The 21,076-nt window shown below is 49.7% G+C and overlaps 1 protein-coding gene across 1 annotated transcript in view; it reads right to left on the bottom strand.

The window, feature by feature from the left end:
• The window catches only part of DOCK3 (dedicator of cytokinesis 3), a 335,434-nt gene that overhangs the window by 70,938 nt on the left and 243,420 nt on the right, over positions 1-21,076 (bottom strand). The window contains exons 28-33 of the mRNA XM_034775725.1: positions 19,044-19,129; positions 17,569-17,595; positions 17,353-17,448; positions 4,861-4,921; positions 4,066-4,159; positions 2,975-3,123 (exon numbers count right to left, since the gene is read on the bottom strand). Coding sequence (XP_034631616.1) covers positions 2,975-3,123; positions 4,066-4,159; positions 4,861-4,921; positions 17,353-17,448; positions 17,569-17,595; positions 19,044-19,129 — 513 coding nt within the window. The remainder of the gene's footprint in view (positions 1-2,974; positions 3,124-4,065; positions 4,160-4,860; positions 4,922-17,352; positions 17,449-17,568; positions 17,596-19,043; positions 19,130-21,076) is intronic.

Here is a 21,076-nt window from a genome sequence, read left to right as displayed (position 1 = left end):
CAGGGTACAGATGGGCAGGATCCCCTGGGAGAATAACATGAAGGGCAAAGGGGTCCAGGAGAGCTGGCTGTATTTTAAAGAATCCTTATTGCGGTTGCAGGAACAAACCATCCCGATGTGTAGAAAGAATAGTAAATATGGCAGGCGACCAGCTTGGCTAAACAGTGAAATCCTTGCTGATCTTAAACGCAAAAAAGAAGCTTACAAGAAGTGGAAGATTGGACAAATGACCAGGGAGGAGTATAAAAATATTGCTCAGGCGTGCAGGAGTGAAATCAGGAAGGCCAAATCACACTTGGAGTTGCAGCTAGCAAGGGATGTTAAGAGTAACAAGAAGGGTTTCTTCAGGTATGTTAGCAACAAGAAGAAAGTCAAGGAAAGTGTGGGCCCCTTACTGAATGAGGGAGGCAGCCTAGTGACCGAGGATGTGGAAAAAGCTAATGTACTCAATGCTTTTTTTGCCTCTGTCTTAACGAACAAGGTCAGCTCCCAGACTGCTGCACTGGGCAGCACAATATGGGGAGGTGACCAGGCCTCTGTGGAGAAAGAAGTGGTTCGGGACTATTTAGAAAAACTGGACGTGCACAAATCCATGGGGCTGGATGTGCTGCATCCGAGGGTGCTCAAGTTGGCGGATGAGATTGCAGTGCCATTAGCCATTATTTTTGAAAACTCATGGCGATCGGGGGAGGTCCCGGATGACTGGAAAAAGGCTAATGTAGTGCCCATCTTTAAAAAAGGGAAGAAGGAGGATCCGGGGAACTACAGCCTCACCTCAGTCCCTGGAAAAATCATGGAGCAGGTCCTCAAGGAATCAATTATGAAACATTTAGAGGAGAGGAAAGTGATCAGGAACAGTCAGCATGGATTCACCAAGGGGAAGTTGTGCCTGACTAACCTAATTGTCTTCTATGATGAGATAACTGGCTCTGTGGATGAGGGGAAAGCAGTGGATGTGTTATTCCTTGACTTTAGCAAAGCTTTTGATACTGTCTTCCACAGTGTTCTTGCCGCCAAGTTAAAGAAGTATGGGCTGGATGAATGGACTGTAAGGTGGATAGAAAGCTGGCTAGATCGTTGGGCTCAACGGGTAGTGATCAATGGCTCCATGTCTAGTTGGCAGCCGGTTTCAAGCAGAGTGCCCCAAGGGTCGGTCCTGGGGCTGGTTTTGTTTAATATCTTTATTAATGATCTGGAGGATGGTGTGGACTGCACTCTCAGCAAATTTGCAGATGACACTAAACTAGGAGGCGTGGTAGATACACTAGAGGGTAGGGATCGGATACAGAGGGACCTAGACAAATTAGAGGATTGGGCCAAAAAAAACCTGATGAGGTTCAACAAGGACAAGTGCAGAGTCCTGCACTTAGGACGGAAGAATCCCATGCACTGCTACAGACTAGGGACTGAATGGCTAGGTAGCAGTTCTGCAGAAAAGGACCTAGGGGTCACAGTGGACGAGAAGCTGGATATGAGTCAACAGTGTGCTCTTGTTGCCAAGAAGGCTAACGGCATTTTGGGCTGTATAAGTAGGGGCATTGCCAGCAGATCGAGGAACGTGATCGTTCCCCTTTATTCGACATTGGTGAGGCCTCATCTAGAATACTGTGTCCAGTTTTGGGCCCCACATGACAAGAAGGATGTGGAAAAATTGGAAAGAGTCCAGCGGAGGGCAACAAAAATGATTAGGGGTCTGGAGCACATGACTTATGAGGAGAGGCTGAGGGAACTGGGATTGTTTCGTCTCCAGAAGAGAAGAATGAGGGGGGATTTGATAGCAGCCTTCAACTACCTGAAGGGGGGTTCCAAAGAGGATGGAGCTCGGCTGTTCTCAGTAGTGGCCGATGACAGAACAAGGAGCAATGGTCTCAAGTTGCAGTGGGGGAGGTCCTGGTTGGATATTAGGAAACACTATTTCACTAGGAGGGTGGTGAAGCACTGGAATGCGTTACCTAGGGAGGTGGTGGAGTCTCCTTCCTTGGAGATTTTTAAGGCCCGGCTTGACAAAGCCCTGGCTAGGATGATTTAGTTGGGAATTGGTCCTGCTTTGAGCAGGGGGTTGGACTAGATGACCTCTTGAGGTCCCTTCCAACCCTGATATTCTATGATTCTATGATTCACTGCCCTCCTGGATGAAAAAAAAACCCACCAGCAACAAAAAATCCTTAAAACTCAGGGAATTCTGCTAGTCTTGCCCTATGGAGCTAAGACTCAGGAGTTTTTAGAGAATGGAGATAATGTAGATAGGGGGATAATCTGGTCTTTAATTTTTACAAAATTGTATAAATACCTTCTAAAACTCACCTAATGAAACTATCCCGAAATATCATAACATAAGAGATCATAGCTCATATATCACTACAGTAGTTTTAAAATTTGTTTATTTACTGTGGGAAAGAGAAGTCAAATAAGTGACGTTTGCAAGTTGTTGCATTTTGTTCTGAGGCAGTGAATGGATAATGGAGTCCAATTGGAACCCCAAACCTGTGAGTAAAACAACAGCTGAGGTGAGGAGGATTAGTCTTTATTTTTCAGTGCCACTTAAATATGAATGGTCAGTGGAATTTAACCCTGCAGGTCAGAAAACAACCAAATCTTAACATGAATCACAATATATATAAGTGGAATTTTTCAGAGCTTTCTACAAAGAGAGACTTTTTGGAAATGAAGCAACTGAAATTCACAGAGTTCTTTATCAGTCCAGCTGATTCAGAATTTGGACAGAAGGTGCAGGAATTTGCTGGATTCTTTTTTCTGGATCTAACTCATCTAGTTCTGAGTTTTATGTTTATCCCCATTCATTTTCTCAGCTACTCTCTAGCTATCTGCTGTTTAGTCTACAATGCTGAAGGTCCACTTATGACAGCATAAGATTTTTTAATATACTATTTAATTGAAAAGATGGGTTGGGAGGGAAAAAAGCAAGTCAGGGAAACAGAGGAAAGATGTTGGAGGAGAGCAGTAATTGGCATACCTTCCCTTTGTTGAAGTAGTGGATAATCTTCCGGCATAGCCCCTCCTTACGTTGCCACTCTGTCTGTGATGGGTAGTGCAGGAACTCTCGTAGAGGTCTGTCCTCCCACTGAAGTAGCTCACAGTACAGAAGCAACGTAAATGCAGCCTCTGTTAGAACAGCAATCAATGAAGACTGAGTAAATTACAACAAATAAATACAATTAATGGGTTTGATTTGCACTTGGATTTGTCAAGCAAATCATGATCCGAAATTTACCTACAGAATAACCCAGTGGGGAACAAAGTGCGTGAAAACCAAGATTCCCTTTCTGAAACATCTGAGAGATGGAAGCTACTTGGTCAGTGGATCAACAACTTCATGTTGCAGCATTACAAAGATGACATGTCCTGGTCATTCAGTGGAAAATGTGTTGGACTCCATTCCTGTCATCTGTCCAGGGAATGGGGAGCTAACATGATGGGTTTTCACAACTGCTGTCTAACTGTAGCGTCAATTACACTTTCTTGATGAATGTTCTCTGAAGTGGAAAAAGCACCTTACTAATGTTTGTACTTTCCCCTTCAACGTCATCTTTCTAACTTCCTCCAAGTTCTCCAAAGTTGTGCAGATGTATATAATTTAAAAATAGATTCTCATCTTTCAACTGAGATATAAACATAGCAACATATCAGACTGCTAATGCTTTTATGATTCATTTCTCCTTAGGTTTTCTCCCTCTCTTACAAACACCACCTGAATAGGACACATGACTAACATGTGGATTCTGCCAATACCGAATATTAGCAAAGGGCTACCACCCACAAGGTCCCTTCAACACCCTTCTTCCTTGATGTACTGTTTCAAAATCAACCTCTTCACTAGGTTTCTAAATTTACAAACTGGTCTGTTTCTTAAATGGCATCAAAGCAAGTTGATTAACAATATGAAACAACAGGGCTTCTAACTCTTCTAACTGCAGTAGCTGATCTTCACAAAAATTCCTAGAAAAGTATTTGATGAATATTCAAAGAGAATGCTGGGAGACTCAACACTTCTGGCCTGCTTTCTAACACCAGACCCTGAAGAAAGCCTCCTTATTCATTACTAACCAGTGTAGTTCTCAGCCTGTAAGTGCATGTCACACAGCTTATGGATGTAGCGGATATACATCTCTTCCTTGTTAATTTCAGATTTATAAAAGTTCTGAAAAAGAGTTGAAAATTAATATTCAGAAACAATCTTGAGATACTTTGTCAGCATACAATAACCCCCTACTTCCAGGCAGCTAATAGAAACTGCATATAATTTGAAGAAAGTGCATTAATAATATGAAAGATTGGGCCCAATACTGCATTAATTTAAACTGGTGTAAAGGAGGAGTAACTCCACTAACTTCAATGAAGTTATGCTGAACTTAACATGAGTGCAAAGGAAAAAAGAATCAGGCCCATTGTATCCATATAAATATGAGTGTGAGAGAGTAAGGTACAAAAGAGTGAATCCCCACAAGTATGTACTGGTGATTCATTCCCTCTGCACTCTAAAAATACTACTGCCATCTTGAGAATCTACAGAAAAGGAGATGTGAGTGGGGGAGTGTTTGTACAGGAGGAGATTAAAGAGGAGGAAGGGAAAAGGATAAAATGCCTGTAGAAATATTCTTTGCTAAGAGTCACACTTGCTCATCTGCTGTGCTCTCTTGCCTCCTGTCTCAATGAAACCATTTTACTACACACTGCTGTAAATTCAAAATGGGAAAAACCCTAAATTTTCAGCTGCAGGATGCTGAGGCTATTAACCCTCTCTGCAGATCATCATACCTAAACCTTACCATTCCAGATTAAAATACTGTGTATAGGATCACGATGTACAGATCAATAAATACAAAAAGAAAGTGTTCTTACCATCAGGTTAACAGTGCAGCCAATCTTCTTGTTTTCTGTTTCATCTCCTTTCATGCAGTCCCTGAAAGGAGAAACATTGTTGAGACATTTAGACTGCAAGAGCATATTTCTTAACTAAAGATGAAGCTGTTCTAGAACCAGAATTCTCTCAGATGCAAAAACAATAGTTAAGGCTAAAGTTTATTCTTAAAGCACCCCTCAAAAGAGACTCCATACAGTGCAGATCTAAAGAAGTTATTTAAGAAAGTTAGTCTTCAAATGAGCAAAATTTTAAAGTTAATTTAGTGCTATTAAAAGGTTCTGGATTGAGTGCCTTAGAGACAAGACAGTTACCTTTTCCATGACTGGTGTTCTTCGAGACGTGTTGCTCATGTCTATTTCACAATAGGTGTGCGTGCTCGCCACGTGCACCGTTGCCGGAAGCTTTTCCCCGAGCAGTACCCGTAGGGGGGAGCGCCCCCCGCGACCCTTGGAGTGGCACCTGCCTGGCACGGTATAAGGGGAGCTGTGCACTCCCCCCACCCTCAGTTCCTTCTTGCCAGACAACTCCAACAGAGGGGAAGGGGGGTGGGATGTGGAATAGACATGAGCAACACATCTTGAAGAACATCAGTTACGGAAAAGGTAACTGTCTTTTCTTCTTTGAGTGATTGCTCATGTGTATTCCATAACAGGTGATTCCAAGCTATATTTGTTGGAGGTAGGTAGGAGTTCACAAGTTCCCAAGACGGAGGACAGCCCTGCCGAACCTGGCGTCATCCCTGGTCTGGGGAACGATCGTATAGTGCGAGGTGAACGTGTGAACCAAAGACCACGTGGCGGCCCTACAAATGTCCTGGATGGGGACATGGGCCACGAAGGCAGCCGACAAGGCCTGCGCCCGAGTCGAGTGTGCCCTCACAATGGGTGGTGGGGGGACACCTGCCAGCTCATAACAAGAACGGATGCACGAAGTGATCCAATTGGAAAGTCGCTGAGTGGAAATCGGCTGGCCCCTCGCGCACTCAGCCGAGGCGACGAACAGTTGCAAGGACTTTCTGAACGGCTTAGTCCACTCGAGGTAGAAAGCCAGAGCCCACTGCACATCGAGTGAGGCTTGGGGCAGAGGACCGGTAGAAAAATATCCTGACCCATGTGGTAGGCAGAGACCACCTTCGGGAGGAATGTGGGGTGTGGGAGGAGCTGGACCTTGTCCTTATGAAAGATCGTGTACGATGGCTCGGAGATCAGGGCCCTGAGCTCGAAGACTCGCCTGCCCGACGTGATTGCAACCAGGAAGGCCACCTTCCATGAGAGGTGAGACCAGGAGCACTTGGCCAGTGGTTCAAATGGGGGCCCCATGAGGCGAGCCAACACCAGGTTTAGGTCCAGCTGTGGGACCGGGGGGTCTAGAATACGGAAAAAGACGGTCCAAACCCTTAAGGAACCAGACAGTCATAGCATGGGAAAATACTGTGTGCCCTTGCACCGGCAGATGGAAGGCCGATATGGCTGCAGGTGCACCTTGACTGACGAGGGCGCTAGGCCCTGGGCCCTCAGATGGAGGAGGTAATCAAGGATAAGATGGATTGCCGCGGTCACTGGGGAGACACCCTGGTCCGCCGCCCAGTTAGAAAACTGGGACCACTTCGCCAAATAAGCGCGGCGAGTGGAGGGCCGTCTACTTTCGAGGAGGACACACTGAACCTGCTCTTAGCATGTCCCTTCCTCTCCACCTAACCACTGAGCAGCCACTCCGTGAGGTGAAGAGCCGCTAGGTTGGGATGGAGGAGGTGGCCCCGGTCCTGAGAGAGCAGGTGTGGCCAGGCCGGTAAGGGTCCCGTACCAATGCTGCCTGGGCCACGCCAGGGCAATCAGAAGGACCCGGGCCCTTGTCCGACGGCTCCTCCATCTCCTGTGCCTGGAGGTGTAAGCTTGCTGCCACCCTCTTTAAGAGTTCTTGGTAGGCCCTAGAGTCCTCCTGCGGGATGGAGGGGGGCGGGGCTGCAATTGACTCCTCCGGGCGGGGCGAAGAAGCTGGTGTGGTGCTCTGGGTGTCGGCCAGCACCGGAGGGTCCACCACCTGGTCTGACTCCGGGCACGGTGCCGAGGACATACGTCCCATCGACTCCTTTCTTGGGGGTCTGGAGAGGTAGGTCAATGGTGCTTCCGAATCTCCGGCCACTGAACGAGCTCCCACGGGGGCTGTGCTGGAGGCCATGGTGCCCACTGGTACCATTCGTCTGGCCACAATGCTCGGTGCCACTGCACCTGCTGTGGCACTGGTGGGACTGTCTGTCTGGGTTGGCTGGCCTGGCCCATCAAAGGACGGCTACGGATGGAGACCAGGCTAGTGTACGATCCGCTGCTTCCCCTGGATCAGGAGCAGCGGTGGTGCCGGGATCTACGATGGCCACGGGACCGCGATCTGGACGTGGAGGACTGGTACCGACAGTAATAGCTGCTCCACTAATGGCCTCAATGGGTGGACCCGCGACGGCGAGACACCGGCGATCAACACCCGGGGCTGGGATGTCTTGACGGAGACTTGGAGCGGGAGTTCGAGTGGGAATGGCGTCGATGATTGTGCTGTGACCAACTGCAGTACCCTCTCCAAGCTGAGGATTGATGGCGACGCCCGCCGCGGTCCTGCCGATGTTCGCCCCTTCAGGACAAGCGGTGCCGTGAGTCCCGGCTGGATGGGTCCCAGCTAGACAGTCTGATCGGCGTCAAGGGCAATCCACCTGGACTGTGCCCCGAGTGGTCGCTGGGCAGTGATTGGCGTCAGGAATGTTCCCTCGACCGAGCCCGGAGATCCCAGGGGTGGCTTGCCTCTGAAGCACGGGGCTGACGTAGAAGGCATCCGGAGAGACCTGTTCCGAAGGGGATGGGCTACTCTGCTCAGCTTCAGTCGAAGGTCTGGGGCCCGGTGGTGATCGAGGACTGCCCAACATGGGCCTACCCCAGGGGTGGGCAAACTTTTTGGCCTGAGGGCCACATCGGGGTTGCGCAACTGTATGGAGGGCCGGGCAGTGAAGGCTGTGCCTCCTCAAACAGCCTGGCCCCCGCCCCCTATTTGCCTCCTCCCACTTCCCGCCCCCTGACTGCCCCCCTCAGAATCCCCAACCCATCCAACCCCCCCCCCCGCTCCTTGTCCCCTGACTGCCCCCTCCTGGGACCCCCGCCCCTCTATCCAACCCCCCTGTTCCCTGTACCCTGACTACCCCAACCCCAATCCACACCCCCAACCCCTGACAGCCCCCCTGGACTCCCACCCCCTATCCAATTGCCCTCTGCAACTCGTCCCCTGACCACCCCCTCCTGAGAACCTCTGCCCCTAACTGCCCCCTGGGATCCCACCCCCTTATCCAAGCCCCCCTGTCCCCTGACTGCCCTCCCAACCCCAATCCACACCCCCGCCCCCTGACAGGCCCCCCCGGGACTTTCATTCCCAATCCTCCCTGTTCCCCATCCCCTGAGCGCCCCCCCCCCGAACCTCTGCCCCATCCAACTGCCCCCTCCTCCCTGACTGCCCCCAAGGACCCTCTGCTCCCTGCCCCCTTACCAGCAGCAGGAGATCGCAGCCGCGACACCCTGCCAGAGCCAGTTGCGTTCCCCACACTGCCCAGCGGGAGCAGCGGGCCAGAGTGCGGCCCACGTGGTGGCGTAGCTGTGGGGGAGGGGGGATAGCGGGGGAGGGGCCGGAAACTCAGGGGCAGGGCAGGATGGTCCTGCGGGCCATAGTTTGCCCATGTCTGGCCTAGCTTCTGTCCCAGATTTCCCTTGGTGCTGCTGCAAAGAGGGAGTCTTCCTGGCCCTCTTGACGTGCCCCGTGGATGGAGAGCGGTGCCAACTGGTCGATGGTACCGGAGGGTCGCCGCATACCGATGCCCTGGTGCCAGGTACCGGTTCGGAGTGGCGTGCCGGGGTAGGGGTCAGCGCTGACTCCATTAGGATGGCCCGGAGCCTAATGTCCCTTTCTCTTTTGGTCCGAGGCTTAAACGACTTCCAAATCTTGCACCTTTTGCTGATATGGGTTTCTCCCAAGCAGCACGAACAGTCTGCGTGTGGGTTACTTTTTGGCATAGAACGCCTGCAAAAGCCGCACAACTTAAACTAACTAAACAGCTAACTAACTACAGGTACTAATGCTGAACCAACGAACAGTTCTGGGAATGAGCTACAGCAAAGCTGGAGCAGAGCAGTTCCGACGCACTTTCACTGGCAGCAAGAAGGAACTGAGGGTGGGGGGAGCGCGCAGCTCCCCTTATACCGCACCAGGGAGGTGCCACTCCAGGGGTCAAGGGGGGTGCTCCCCCCCTACGGGTACTGCTAGGGGAAAAACTTATGGCACTGGTGCACGGGGCGATCACGCACACCTATTGTGGAATACACATGAGCAATCACTTGAAGAAGAATGAGACCTTCCATTTATGCACACACAAGGTGCAGTATGAGCAGTGGCAGTGCCAGGTTCTTCGAAGTGCACCAACAACGTGCCACTGCCCTGATCTGGAAGGACCACCTGTAAAGAGAGGAGTTCAATCTTCAGGATCCTTCAAACTTTGTCCTCTACTGAGACGGTGTTGTTTATTGGCTCCCATGGAAAGGGACTGGGATTACTTCCTAATTTTAAAGGGGACCCTGAACAGGCATCAGATGATTATGGCCTACAGTCACTTGAACTAAACACCTATTGTAGAAGTGAAAAGCTCTGAATCCATCAAGTATCCAGACTTAAATATTCCAGCAGTCTAAGTTTCCAGCAGTTCTTGGAAATGATTTATAGCTTAGCACCATAAAAGTTAATCTTTAGTACTAAGTAAGCTTGACTAGAATGACTTTTATAAATTTGCAAAGAAGAGACAAAAGAACTTCCGAAGCCAGTGACACAGCAGAGGCTGTTGGGGATCACTGTGTCAGCAAACTGGTGGCTAGACACTTTCAGCCATCAGAAACAATTAGCAGTCTTCCATTTCATGGCTAGACTTGCTCTGTGTGTGACTTGCAAAACTACCACAACTGAGACTCTATTTGTCTGCTAACAAATGCTATACTGAGAGAACAGGCATGACCTATTGCAGCATGTTGGTGCAACACACTTGAAATACTGCTGCCAGATTAATTTAAATTAAAAAATTGAGGATTGTTACTGAATTAAATACGAAAATGAATACTACGATCAGTATAGTATCAGAGGGGTAGCTGTGTTAGTCTGGATCTGTAAAAAGCAACTAAGAGTCCTGTGGCATCTTATAGACTAACAGATGTATTGGAGCATAAGCTTTCGTGGGTGAATACCCACTTTGGACGAAGTGGGTATTCACCCACAATCAGTATAGTAGATCCTGTGCTGTTTTAATAGTAAATTTAATTAAAATAGAAGTCCCCATATTTTACATTTTCAGATTTTTGTTTTGATGAGTAACTGCACTGCAGAAATTGTCAGGAGAGAAAAAAACAGTTACTCATCTCTCTTAACTGTTCTTCGAGATGTGTTGCTCATATCCATTCCAATTAGGTGTGTGCACGCTGTGTGCACAGTCATTGGAAGATTTTTCTCCTAGCAGCACCCATCGGGTCGGCTGTGAGCCCCCTAGAGTGGCACCTTCATGGCGCTCAATATATGATCCTGCCGACCCAGCAGCTATTCAGTTCCTTCTTGCCGGTTACTCCAACAGAGGGGAAGGCAGGTGGGTTTGGAATGGATATGAGCAACACATCTCAAAGAACAACAGTTACAAGAGGTGAGTAACCATTTTTTTCTTCTTCGAGTGATTGCTCATATCTATTCCAATTAGGTGACTCCCAAGCCGTACCTAGGTAGTGGGGTCAGAGTTAAGGAAACGCTGATTGTAGCACTGCTCTGCTGAAGCCGCATCATCTCTGGCATGCCGGACAATGATGTAGTGAGAGCTGAAGGTATGTACCAAGGACCAAGTTGCTGCCCTGCAGATTTCTTGGATCAGGACCTGGGCCAAGAATGCTGCTGACAAGGCCTGGGCCCTCGTGGAGTGTGCCATAAAAGGCAGGGCTGGTACTTTGGCCAGCTCATAGCACGTGCGGATGCATGATGTGATCCTGGAGGATATTCTTTGAGATGAGACCGGGAGCCCCTTCATTTGGTCACTATGAACAACTGGTTCGACTTCCTGAACGGCTTAGTGTGCTCAATGTAGAAAGCTAGTGCTCACCAAACATCGAGGGAGTACAGCCTCTGCTCCCGGTTACTGGCATGAGGTTTAGGGTAAAAGACAGGCAGGAAAATGTCCTGACTAGTGTGGAAGTGCGACATCACCTTGGGGAGAAAGGCCAGGTGAGGCCTGAGTTGCACCTTATCCCTGTGGAAAACCATGTAAGGTGGGTCAGAAGTGAGGGCCTTTAGCTCAGACACCCTCCTCACAGAAGTAATGGTGACAATTCATAGAATCTCAGGGGTTGGCAGGGACCTCAGGAGGTCATCTAGTCCAACCCCCTGCTCAAAGCAGGACCAATCCCCAGACAGATTTTTGCCCCAGACCCCTAAATGGCCCCCCCCAGGATTGGACTCACAACCCTGGGTTTAGCAGGCCAATGCTCAAACCACTGAGCTATCCCTCCCCGACCAGGAAGGGAGGCCAGCTTCTATGACAGATACAGGAGGGAGCAAGTTGCCAGTAGTTTGAATGGGGGCCCCATGACCCTGGAGAGGACAAGGTTAAGGTCCCACGCGGGGACAGATTGCCGGATCTGGGGATGTAGGAAGTCTGGACTTTTGAGGAAGCGACCATCCATAGGGTTGGCGAAGATGGATCAACCGGACGCTCCTGAGTGGAAGGCCGAGATAACAGTGAGGTGTACTCTTATGGAGGATGCCGCCAGGCCTTGCTGTTTCAGGTGTAGGAGGTACTCCAAGATGAGAGGTATAGGCACCTGGAGAGGGGATGTACGACTCTGGTCACACCAACACGAGAATCTCTTCCACTTTGCCAGATACGTGGTTCTAGTGGAGGGTTTCCTGCTGCCGAGGAGGACCTCCCTTACTTGTTCTGATAACAGAAGTTCCATGGGGTTCAGCCATGAAGCTTCCAAGCCGTGAGGTGGAGGGACCGCAGGTCGGGGTGATGGAGGTGACCATGGCCCTAAATGAGTAAGTTGGGGAGGAGGGGTAACGTCACCGGTGCATCCACTGACAGCTCCAGGAGTGTGGTGTACCAGTGTTGTCAAGGCCACGCTGGAGCTATCAAAATTATCTGTGCCCCTTCTCTGCGGACCCTAAGCAGGACCTTGTGCATGAGAGGGAATGGGGGAAAGACGTACAGCAGGCAATCTCTCCAGGGTAGCAGGAATGTGTCTGTGGATGGGCCTGGACTGTGACCCTGGAGGAAGCAGAACATTGGGCACTTCCTGTTGCGTCAGGTGGCAAACAGGTCAACCCGGGGAAACTCCCACCTTTGGAAAATGAGGTGTATGACATCCAGCCGGATGGACCATTCGTGTGTGTGTGTAAGGACCTGCTGAGGTAGTCTGCCAGCATGTTCTGAACTCCTGGTAGAAAGGATGCTTCCAGGTGAATGGAGTGGACTATGTAGAACTCCCACAGCCGGAGGGCCTCCTGGTACAGGGGAGAGGAACAGGCTCCACCCTGCTTGTTGATGTAAAACATGGCAATGGTGTTGTCCATTAGAACTGCTATGCATTGGCCTTGTACTCAGGCCTGAAAGGCCTGGCAGGCTAGGCACACTGCCATCAGATCTTTGATGTTGATATAAGGGAGAGCTCATCCTGCGACTACAGGCCCTATGTCTGGAGGTCTCCCAGATGCACATCCCATCCCAGAGCTGATGCGACCCTAACCAGGGACAAGGAAGGCTGAGGGTTATGGAAGGGGACTCCTTCACACATTGCTTGAGGGTTGAGCCACCAGTGGAGGAACATGAGGACCTGCCTGGCACTGTGACCACTGAATTCAAGCTGTTGCACCCCGGGCAGTAGGCTGAGGTGAGCCCTGGCAGCAACGGTCTGAGCTGCAGCCTGGAATGCTGGGTCACATAAGTTCAAGTGGCCATGTGGCTGAGGAGACTCAGGCACCCCCTTGCTATTGTGCTTGGGATTTGCTGGAAGCTTTGAATTATGTCTATGATGGCTCAGAATTGGGTCTCTTGCAGAAGTGCTCGTATCTGAACCGAATGTAAGACCGCCCCAATGAATTCTATTCTTTGGGTCGGCTCCAAGGTCGATTTCCCCAAGTTGAAGAGGAGACCCAGTCGCTCAAATGTATACCTGACCAAATGGATTTGGGACTGCACCTGCCCCCTGGTATGGTCCTTGAGCAGCCAGTCGTCAAGATAGGGGTATATCTGCACTTGCTTTCAACAGAGGAAAGCAGCCATGACCGACATGCACTTGGTGAACACTCGGGGGACTGTTGAGAGGCCAAATGGTAGGACAGTGAATTGGTAATGCTTGTGGTTGACCACGAAGCATAGGAAGCGCTGGCGTGTGGCTATATGGAAATACGCTTCCTTCATGTCGAGGGCAGCATACCAGTCTCCCAGATCCGATCCAGGGAGGGGATAATGGTGCCCAGGGAGACCATGTGGAACTTCAATTTTACCATGAATTTGTTGAGTCCACGCAGATCTAGAATGGGTCTGAGACTCCCCACTTGGCCTTGGGGATTAGGAAGCATCAGGAATAGAATCCCTTGCCCCTTAACTCCTGAAGAACTTCCTCCACTGCTCCCATGGTGAGGAGCACCTACACCTCCTGGATAAGGAGATGCTCATGAGAAGGGTCCCTGAAGAGGGATGGGGAAGGGGGGTGAGAGGGAGGGTAGGAGCAGAACTGGAGAAAATATTCCACTTCCACCATATGGAGGACCCAGCAGTCCGAAGTTATTTGGGACCAAGCACGGTAGAAGTGGGACAGACGATTAAAAAAAGACGGGGAAGGATCTGGAATCGAGGCTGGTGCACCATCCTTGGGCGCCCCTTCAAAGGGCCTGCTTGGAACCCAACGGCCAGCTTGGAACCCAACGATGGTTTCATCAGGCCCTGGCCCTGCCCAAAAGGGGGGTTGGAAGGCTTCCTTCTGCCATTCCTGCACCTTTTCCTGTAAAAGTCCTGCCTCGGCCGAGAAGGGTAGGAGCGCTGCTGCTGCTGCTGCTGGGGCTTGAAATGTTTGCATTGGGTTGCCGGGGTGTGCATACCCAAAGATTTCATAGTAGCCCTTGAGTATTTTAGGCTATGCAGCCAAGAGTCAGTCTGCTCCACAAACAGGCCCGCCCCATCAAAAGGCAGGTCCTGCATCGTCTGTTGAACCTCGGGCAGAATGCCTGAGGCCTGCAACCAGGAGCTACACGTCATGGTGATACTGGAGGACAAGGTGCGCACCACAGAATCCGCAGCATCTAGTGAGGCCTGTAAAGAGGCCAATTCCACCGCCTTGCCTTCCTCCACCATTGCGCCAAACTCCTCCCTGGACTCTGTTGGCACCTGCTCATTGAATTTGAGCATCGAGTTCCAGGAGATGAAATTATACCAGCTCAGAACTGCCTGCTGATTGGCAATCCTGAGTTACAGCCCCACCGTCCAGCGGAGCTTGGTGTCCTTGGACTTAGGTGCTGAGGCTTGTTGCCCCTGCCTCTCATTCTCATTCACTACCGCAACCAACAATGAACAAGGCTGCGGATGCGTGAAGAGGTATTTGTACCCCGTTGATGGATGAAGTATTTCCTCTCAACGCCCTTGGCGGTGGGATGGATGGAGGCTGGGGTCTGCCAGATGGTCGTGGCATTGGCCTGTATGGACTTGATGAGGGGCAGAGCCACCTTCAAAGGACCTTCCAGAGCCAAGATGTCGACCATTGGGTCTTTCAACTCCATCACCTCCTCGGCCTGCCGACCCATGTTGTGCGCCATCCTGTGAAAGAGGTCCTGGTGGGCACAGCTGTCTATGGGGGTCCGTCCAGAGACAGAAATGCCTGCAACAGCCGCATCTGGAGAGGAGGACGAGGAGGCTAATCAGGGAACAGGGTCCTCCTGTCTCTCCTGCTTGTCAGGGACCTCCCGTCCTGTCTCGCTGGCTGGACCAGGTAGACCACAGTCCTGCTCAGGAATTGGAGTTGGTTCCATGGGAGGGATGGGGGCACGGCACCTCCTAGCCACCCCTAGAGGTGGGACGACTGGCGGAAGCCTCCGGCACCCATGGTTCAGAAGTGGCCTATTGGGAGCCTTTAGACTGGGCGCCCTGCGCTTGTAGTATACCCATGGGGTCCAAAATGGCCACTGCACTGGTCCCTGCCACTGAGCAGGCCATGGCCTTGCCCCCACCTCAGAGCATCTATGGCTCAACCGGTGCTGACCCCGCTCTGAGTATCTAGATCTGGTCTCCAAGCCCAAAGACCGGGATCGGGAATGCCGTGGCAAGGGTGGTGCCAAGCGGAGCTGATCCTACAAGCAGCGCCGCACTGGGGAGTGGTGTTCCAATGCCAGAGAGTGGTGCTACAAGGCTGGAGAGTGGTACTGCGAGGCTGGAATAGCATCGCGATCTGGAGATATGTGGAGTTGCTGAGTGGCGCCGGGACTGGTGCTGGAAGTGGGACCCGCTACACGACATGGATCGATGTGCAGATCAGTGTCGCGAGCGGAAGCGCTGGCAGGACCTGGAGTGGTGCTGCGAGTCCAACCGGTGCCGTGATTGCAAGTGGCGCTGGGAGTCTGAGCTGTGCCGCGATTGTAGCAGCGGGGCCAAGGGATGGAGCATCACCAGTTTGCCTCGAGATGGTGCCATATGACGCTGTCATAGTGATGAGGTCTCTCGCGACCTCAAAGGTGTCTGGGGTGGATGGCAGTTCCACCTCCTCGATGACTGGGCTGAAGAGTCTGACAGCACTGGACTCGATGGTCCCCCTTGCAGGGCCGAAGTCGACGGTGCCATCTCCGCAGACTTCAGCGAGGGGTACTCCTCTTGAGGACACGCCCCATTGGCCGGCTCTAGAGGGGTGAACCTCTGGGATGGAGAGCTGCTCCTCCCTTGCTTCTGGTGCTGCTCCCACGCCAGGGAGCGGGAGCAGTGCCGGATTGACCCTGCCAGTTTCGGTGCCGCGGGTGTCTGCCAGTGTCCTTCCGCAGTGCCGCTTCCACCATTGTCACCGGGGCGCTACGCACCGATGAACTCGGCGCTGGGTCTTGCCGTGCCAGTGGAGGCTCTGGTCTAAGTGCCTCCTCCATAAGGAGCTGTTTGAGGCGAAAGTCTCGCTCCTTTTTGGTTCTGGGGCGAAACCCCTTACATATCCTGCACCTGTCGTCTTGGTGAGCCTCCCCCAGACACTTTAGACAAGCATCGTGGGGGTTGCCCGTTGGCATGGGCTTGCTGCAGGACTTGCAGGGCTTGAACCCCTGGGACTTCGGCATGTAAGCCCTCCCAAGGAAAAGCGGTTGGGATAGAGGGTAACCCCCCCCCAGCCCAACTGCTAACTACCACCTAAGAACTAACTAATAAGTACAGAGAACACAAACAAAGCTAGGGAAATGTGGTAGAACTTCCTGAGCAAGATGCCACAGTTCCAACAACCATCACTGGCAGTAAGAAGGAACTGAGGAGGCGCCAGGTTTGCCGGGTCATATATTGCCATGAAGGTGCCACTCCAGGGGGCTCTATAGTCAACTCAATGGGTGCTGCTAGGGGAAAAACTTTCCAACAACTGTGCATGCAGCGCGCACACACCTAATTGGAATCGATATGCGCAATCACTCGAAGAACTGGAGGTTTTGTCATGTGAGAGGGGACAACTGAGGCTTCTGGCACATGAGCATGGGAAATTATTTGAGATTGTTTAATAAAGCACATTAACCAAATATTTCTGTTACAATGATCAACAGCAAAACAGCCAATTATTAGTTAAACTGTTGTTTAAGTTCCAGAGATAACAGTCCACTGAGATGAATAGGACAGTTCACTACTGTTTCATTACATCTGTTTATGTTCTGTTCACACTTTCAAGATTTTCTTTACAACCATTAAGGTTAGAAACTTTTTTTTTAAATAAATGAAAGTTGAGATTAATGAACATTATCCGCTTCCATGGTCACTGAGACATGGAATACATGGGGCTTTGCTTTTAAAGAAGTCTCCCTTAGCTGAGTTAGAAGGTATTGTGTTAGACTTTGATGAATCAGGGCCAAATATTCTAAGAAGAGAGTCAGATTAATAACTTCTAACAGTTCTATAGTCCTTTAGCCTTATCATCAAGTAAACTAAACACCAGTTTCTTCATTCTGACAATTTATCAAGAATGAACAAGAAGTAAATGAGAACATGTGCATCCACTGTCTTAATTCAGAAACCAACAGTTCTGTGTAATGGTTGCACTCACATTACTCCACAGCACCGAATTAACTGACTGCTTTAAAACCAATACAAAACAGTTCTCTATACAAAAAGAATTTGGTACATTACTAATTCTGTACACCCTTCTTGCAGAATCCTAGAATACTTATACTCAGAACACTTTACTGCTGTGACCAGATACCTGTAGTCAAGGAGACGCTCCATGAGGCGAGTAACTGATGTAACAAAAGAGATGCCAGTCTCCCGCCATGTCTCTTGTTCAATCTTCTCCAGCAGGCTGTTTGGAAATGAAGAGGCAGCATATGAGGCTTTCCTGGAAACGGTATAGATCCTGGAGGGAGCCAGGAGCAACTTTCTTTCTCTCTCATACAGAAGACTGACAGAATTACAGTCTTACCTGGGGTAGGGCCCAAAGAGCTGGGTTCTACTCCATGCAGCAGGAAGCAAAGACAAGAAAAGATGGAATTGGCAGCAAAAGGTAAAATTTCCACCACAATACTGTTTCAAACATAGGAAAGAGAACACTGCACGTAACAAAAATTGGTTCTCAAGCTGCTAATGGTAGCTGCTTATAGCAATGGAAAGCTGTGACTGGGAAGGAGCCTAAACCCACTGTAACACATTTTATCTCTTCAGTTAAACTGTTAAATTCTGGTCTCTAATGAGCAATCCCAGTTCAACATCTTGCATCACAACTGTTATCAGAGATATCATCAGCCGAAGCAAGGGAAACACAGAACATAGTTCTTGCCAGGTAAATAAAAAGAAAAACGAATTTTCCATTATTTTCTTTTCAAATGTATTTGCCATTTTTGCATGTACACTGATGGAGCCAAACTTCCAAAAAGTGGTTTCCATTTGTGTGCACTCAAATACAAGTGCATACTTTCTGTGTATTAACATAAAGGTGCACAGGTTATAGATTTACCCGCATACCCAAAATGATTGGTGTGAACAAGTAAATTCTATAATTTCCATCCAGAGGTGTTGGTGCACCAAAAATGCATGTAGATGTTTGTATACATCAAGCTGCATGCACATAAATGGAGACTGGATTGAGATCCTTCTGAAAATTTGCCCTGTATTCTGTTACTGATCTCAGAGGGACCACTGGATCAATTAAAGAGTCAAGATTTAACTCAGTGGTGATCAGAGTGGGTCACAATATATGCCTTCAAACCAAGATCAGCCTCCAACAAGGGAGGCATTTGAAAATCAGACTTGGACACACAGATCAGCACCAACAATGTGGGAGGGTCAGATCTTAAGATTTCAGGTTAGCCTCCTACTATCATTATTGTTTCTTGGGTTGGAAGGGACTGGAAATGCTGTGAACTGACAGGCTTTGGAGGGAGCAGTTTCCAACTTTCAATTAATGTATGACCTTCAAGAGCAAGGTAAGCAAAGGGAGAAAATGGAGGGAAATCCTAGATGCTCCAAAACAGGTTTGAACTGCTTGATTGTTTAGCTGGCTCTCTGAACAGTCTGAAGACTATGATTTCACATAGTGATGTCACAAAGCTGAAAACTGGCTTGTCTAGTGTGTCTGTGATAGGAACTTGGAAATCACTTGGCACACTGGATACTGTAACCTATGCAGCATCAATACTAGATTTTATTGCATGAAAGATACAAAAATATATTTTTATATTCTTGTCAGCGTAAAAGGGATGGCAAGCTTTTCCATAGCCTTCTCTCTGATTTGTGGCCCATGTGTTGATAACCTGTCAAAAGTCCCTGTACATTACTGTGTTCTGAGGGAGGCCACTTCCGTTGCTGGTACTTTACAATGGATCATTACATTGAAATTTCACCAAGCCTTCTAAGGTGACCCTGTAACATGCAAGATAAAGGGAGACTGGCATTGCTTACAGTAGACTGAAGAGCTCCCTGTAGTTCTCATCTCCTTTTCCTTCTGATACCAAGCTGTCCAGCTTATCAATCAATTCAGCTTCCACCTGGATCAGGGAGAAATGATGGGTTAAAAATTAACTGTGTTTGCAGAGAAGGTAAATTTCAAACATCAAGAAGGCTGAGATTGTGTTTCATGGATAATTTCTTATGCTCTGCAAGTTGCCTGATTTTATGGATGGATGATTTCTGTCCTGATATAAAAAAGCATCTGTAATAATTAAACAGACCCCTTTCAAATCTACAAACCAATGGCTCAGTGGATTCAGTGAAACAACTGGCCTCAGATGGGTCAGTGGAAGAGGTGGACTACAGAGCTCAATTATCCTCTTGCTGAGCAGAGGGGTAAAATGGGCTTCCCTGTGGAGATTGGCTTTTTTGTTTCTTACAGGAGTCCTTGTCATCCACTTTCTTTGTTTTTTATCAATACCTAGATATGGATTTTCTATAAACGAATGTATCAAGTAGAATCTTACCCTGTCCTACCTGTCAGTAAGAGGGAAAAAAAACTGGTTACCTACCTTTCGTAAAAGACAGTTACCTTTTCCGTAACTGGTGTTCTTCAAGATGTATTGCTCATGTCCATTCCGTATTAGGTGTGTGTGCTCACACATGCACTGGTTCTGCAAGTTTTTCCCTCAATAGTATCCATAGGGGACCGGCTCTGGCGCCCTTTGGGGTGGCGCTCGCATGGCGCGGTATAAGGGGTGCCACTGGCTCCCCCAACCCTCAGTTCCTTCTTGCCAGAAACTCCGACAGTGGGGAAGGAGGGTGGGTCATGGAATGGACATAAGCAACACATTTCGAAGAACACCAGTTACGGAAAAGGTAATTGTCTTTTCTTCTTTGAGTGCTTGTTCATGTCCATTCCATATTAGGTGACTCCCAAGCAGTACCCCTGGAGATGGGTGGAAGTTCACTGACGTGTAGATTACAACACAGCTCTGCCGAAACAGCGTCGTTCCTGGCCTGCTGAGTGATGGCATAATGAGTGGTAAACGTGTGAACAGAGGACCACATTGCAGCTCTACAGATGTCCTGGATAGGGATGTGAGCCTTGAAGGAGGACAAAAATGCTTGCCCTCTCACTGAGTGGGCTCTGACAATTGGCGGCGGCGGAACCCCTCGTCCACTTGGCCAGGTAAGTCAGTCTAATTGAGAGCTTCCTACTTTCCAGGAGGACCTGTTGGACTCCTTCTGAACAGGTCTGCTCCTCCGAGTTCAGCCATGCAGCATCAATGCTGAGAAGTGGAGGGACGTGAGGTTGGGGTACAGGAGTCGACCATGGTCCTGTGACAGCAGGTCCGGTCAGTTGGGCAGGGGCCAGGGAGGAGCCACTGACAGGCTCATAAGCATGCTGAACCAGTGCTGGCGAGGCCACGTCGGGGAAATCATGACGACCTGCGCCTTGTCTCTCTTGATCTTTGCCAGGGCCCTGCTGATGAATAGAATCGGAGGGAACGCATAGGGGCAGGCTCCCTGACCATGACAGGAGGAAGGCGTTGGAGAGGGAGCCATTGCTCAGACCTTGCTGAGAAAAAAAACAGTGGCAATTCCTGTTCTGTCTGGTAGCGAACAGGTCCACTTGGGGAGTTCCCCACCTTTGGAAGACCATGCAGGCTACGTCTGGATGGAGTGACCACTTGTGGTGAGAGGAGAAGCCCTGCTGAGCTGGTCCGCCAGCGTAATTCTGATGTTGGGAAGGTGACAAGCTTCCAGGTGGATCTCGTGGCTGATGCAGAAGTCCCATAGACAGAGCGCCTCCTGACAGAGAGCCGACGAGCACGCTCCCCCTTGCCTGTTGATGTAGAACATTGAGGCTGTGTTGTCGGTTAGGACTCGTACCAACTTGCTCGAAAGGTGGGGCAAGACTCCGCATGTCAGCTGGACTGCTCAGAGCTCTTTGATGTTTATGTGTAAGTATGCTTCATCCGGGGACCACATCCCAAGTCTGGAGAACACTGATATGTGCCCCCCCTGCTGAGGTCTGAAGC

The sequence above is a fragment of the Trachemys scripta genome, chromosome 7 (genome assembly GCF_013100865.1).
Source record: "Trachemys scripta elegans isolate TJP31775 chromosome 7, CAS_Tse_1.0, whole genome shotgun sequence".
Lineage (NCBI taxonomy): Eukaryota > Metazoa > Chordata > Testudines > Emydidae > Trachemys > Trachemys scripta.
This window is presented reverse-complemented; position numbering and strand designations above follow the sequence as displayed.